Below are 1,623 nucleotides of genomic sequence, written 5' to 3'. Positions count from 1 at the left end.
CTACAAAGAGCTGAATCAACTAATTTCCTTCTGGTGATAATTCTTTCTCAACCTCATTGGCATAGAAGTGTCTTAGCTGTAGGTATCTGAAGAAATCTCTGCTATTCAGCTCAAATTCTCTTCTGATTTTATTGAATGTTTTAAATGTTTTTGATATATCTTTCCGTTTTAATCATCAAATTAACTGTAATAATCACATAAAATATATCTGTGTGTAATACATCTTTAAAACACAACATTTCCTTTTTTTAGTTTGGCTTTAGTTTGGCTTTTAACAGTTTCCCACCTTTGTTTCCAGCATGTTCTCTGTCAGACGGATGCTCTGATCGGTCCTCTCCGTTGTTCTCATCCACCTCGGCCACCGTGGTCAGCTCCGGTTCACTCTTATACAGCCTGTAGTCAGGACCCTGCAACCAAAAAACAGGTTAAATACACAATCAAAGACTTAATCATAAGTTATTGTAGTTTGAGTCAGTTAGAAAGCAGGCCAACAAATTCAAACTTATGGTTTCTATGTAAACATAATAAGGTGAAATCAAGTTATAACACAGAAGAACAGAAAAAAAAAACATTGATTAAAGAGAAATAAGCAAAAAGATGGAAGCATGTTGAGAAATGCGAAAAATGACCCAACAGAAAAGTAACTGAAACACATCCAGTTAACTAAGGAGTGTGATGGAGCAGCTGATGGCGGGGTTAACCAAAAGGGGTCAGCGGGTCAACAAGCTTACGCTCTGTGAGCTATTCCTTTGATTGGCCTTCCTGTCCTCTGGCCTTTGGAGCGAAGATGGCCGTGCGCCAGAGTGAGAGGCGGGCAGAGGGGGCACAACGGGGGAGTTCGGCTCATAGGAATGGGGAAGAGGCGGCCGCGGGGGTGCCGAGTCCTCCTCCTGGGGATTATATAGGGCATTACAGGATAGGAAGCAAAGTGACACATGGTGCCACCATGTAGGATCAGGGTAACAGCCATCTGGCACAGAGTAGTTTTAGCCCATGGTATGCGCTGACCATCTGATTAGCCAGAGAACGCCTCCTTTATTGTTACCGCCTGACAGACGCAATTCTTTAGGGCCATTAAAGCTGCCAGCAAGCAGCTTCTGTCCACATTACTGCACAGGATAAATCACTTCTTTTCAAGAAAGTATCAAAAAGGAAGAACCAACATTAACATTAGAGGATAGACCAAAAAGTGCATTCACATAAACTCATTAATTTGAGTTGATTTCTCTAATTGATTTGGAACAGTGTTTTTAATGGCCACTCACCTCATTTTTGTGCTTACTGAAGTTGGAATTGGATCCATAGAAACCAGGCCCCTCTGCAGCGTTTCTCTGAGCTTTCTGTTTGTTGACGGCCTCCATCACATCCTGAATCCTCCAGAGCTCCTTCTGGATGCGGACATGGAGCTGACTGGGAGGCTCCGTCTGAAAGTGCGTGGAAGAAAACCCCCCCAAAAACTGAAGGTTAGTTTTTTCAGTGTCTTGCTATATGAGCTGCATTTTACAAATGTCCCACAAGCAACTGCCAATATTATTTCCTAATGACATTAAACATATAGGCAGAGATGGCAAAAGTACTCACTTTCCGTACTTGAGTAAAAGTACAGATACTTGTGTTAAAAAG

The 1,623-nt window shown here is 42.0% G+C and overlaps 1 protein-coding gene across 1 annotated transcript in view; it reads right to left on the bottom strand.

Annotated features, from left to right (window-relative positions):
• The window catches only part of LOC107086010 (pleckstrin homology domain-containing family A member 5-like), a 190,532-nt gene that overhangs the window by 19,194 nt on the left and 169,715 nt on the right, over nucleotides 1-1,623 (bottom strand). The window contains exons 19-21 of the mRNA XM_015376728.1: nucleotides 1,266-1,424; nucleotides 732-890; nucleotides 287-407 (exon numbers count right to left, since the gene is read on the bottom strand). Coding sequence (XP_015232214.1) covers nucleotides 287-407; nucleotides 732-890; nucleotides 1,266-1,424 — 439 coding nt within the window. The remainder of the gene's footprint in view (nucleotides 1-286; nucleotides 408-731; nucleotides 891-1,265; nucleotides 1,425-1,623) is intronic.

Source organism: Cyprinodon variegatus, unplaced genomic scaffold (assembly GCF_000732505.1).
Source record: "Cyprinodon variegatus isolate N-32 unplaced genomic scaffold, C_variegatus-1.0 Scaffold140, whole genome shotgun sequence".
Lineage (NCBI taxonomy): Eukaryota > Metazoa > Chordata > Actinopteri > Cyprinodontiformes > Cyprinodontidae > Cyprinodon > Cyprinodon variegatus.
The sequence above is the reverse complement of the archived record's forward strand: the minus strand, read 5'-3'. Positions and strand labels throughout refer to the sequence as shown.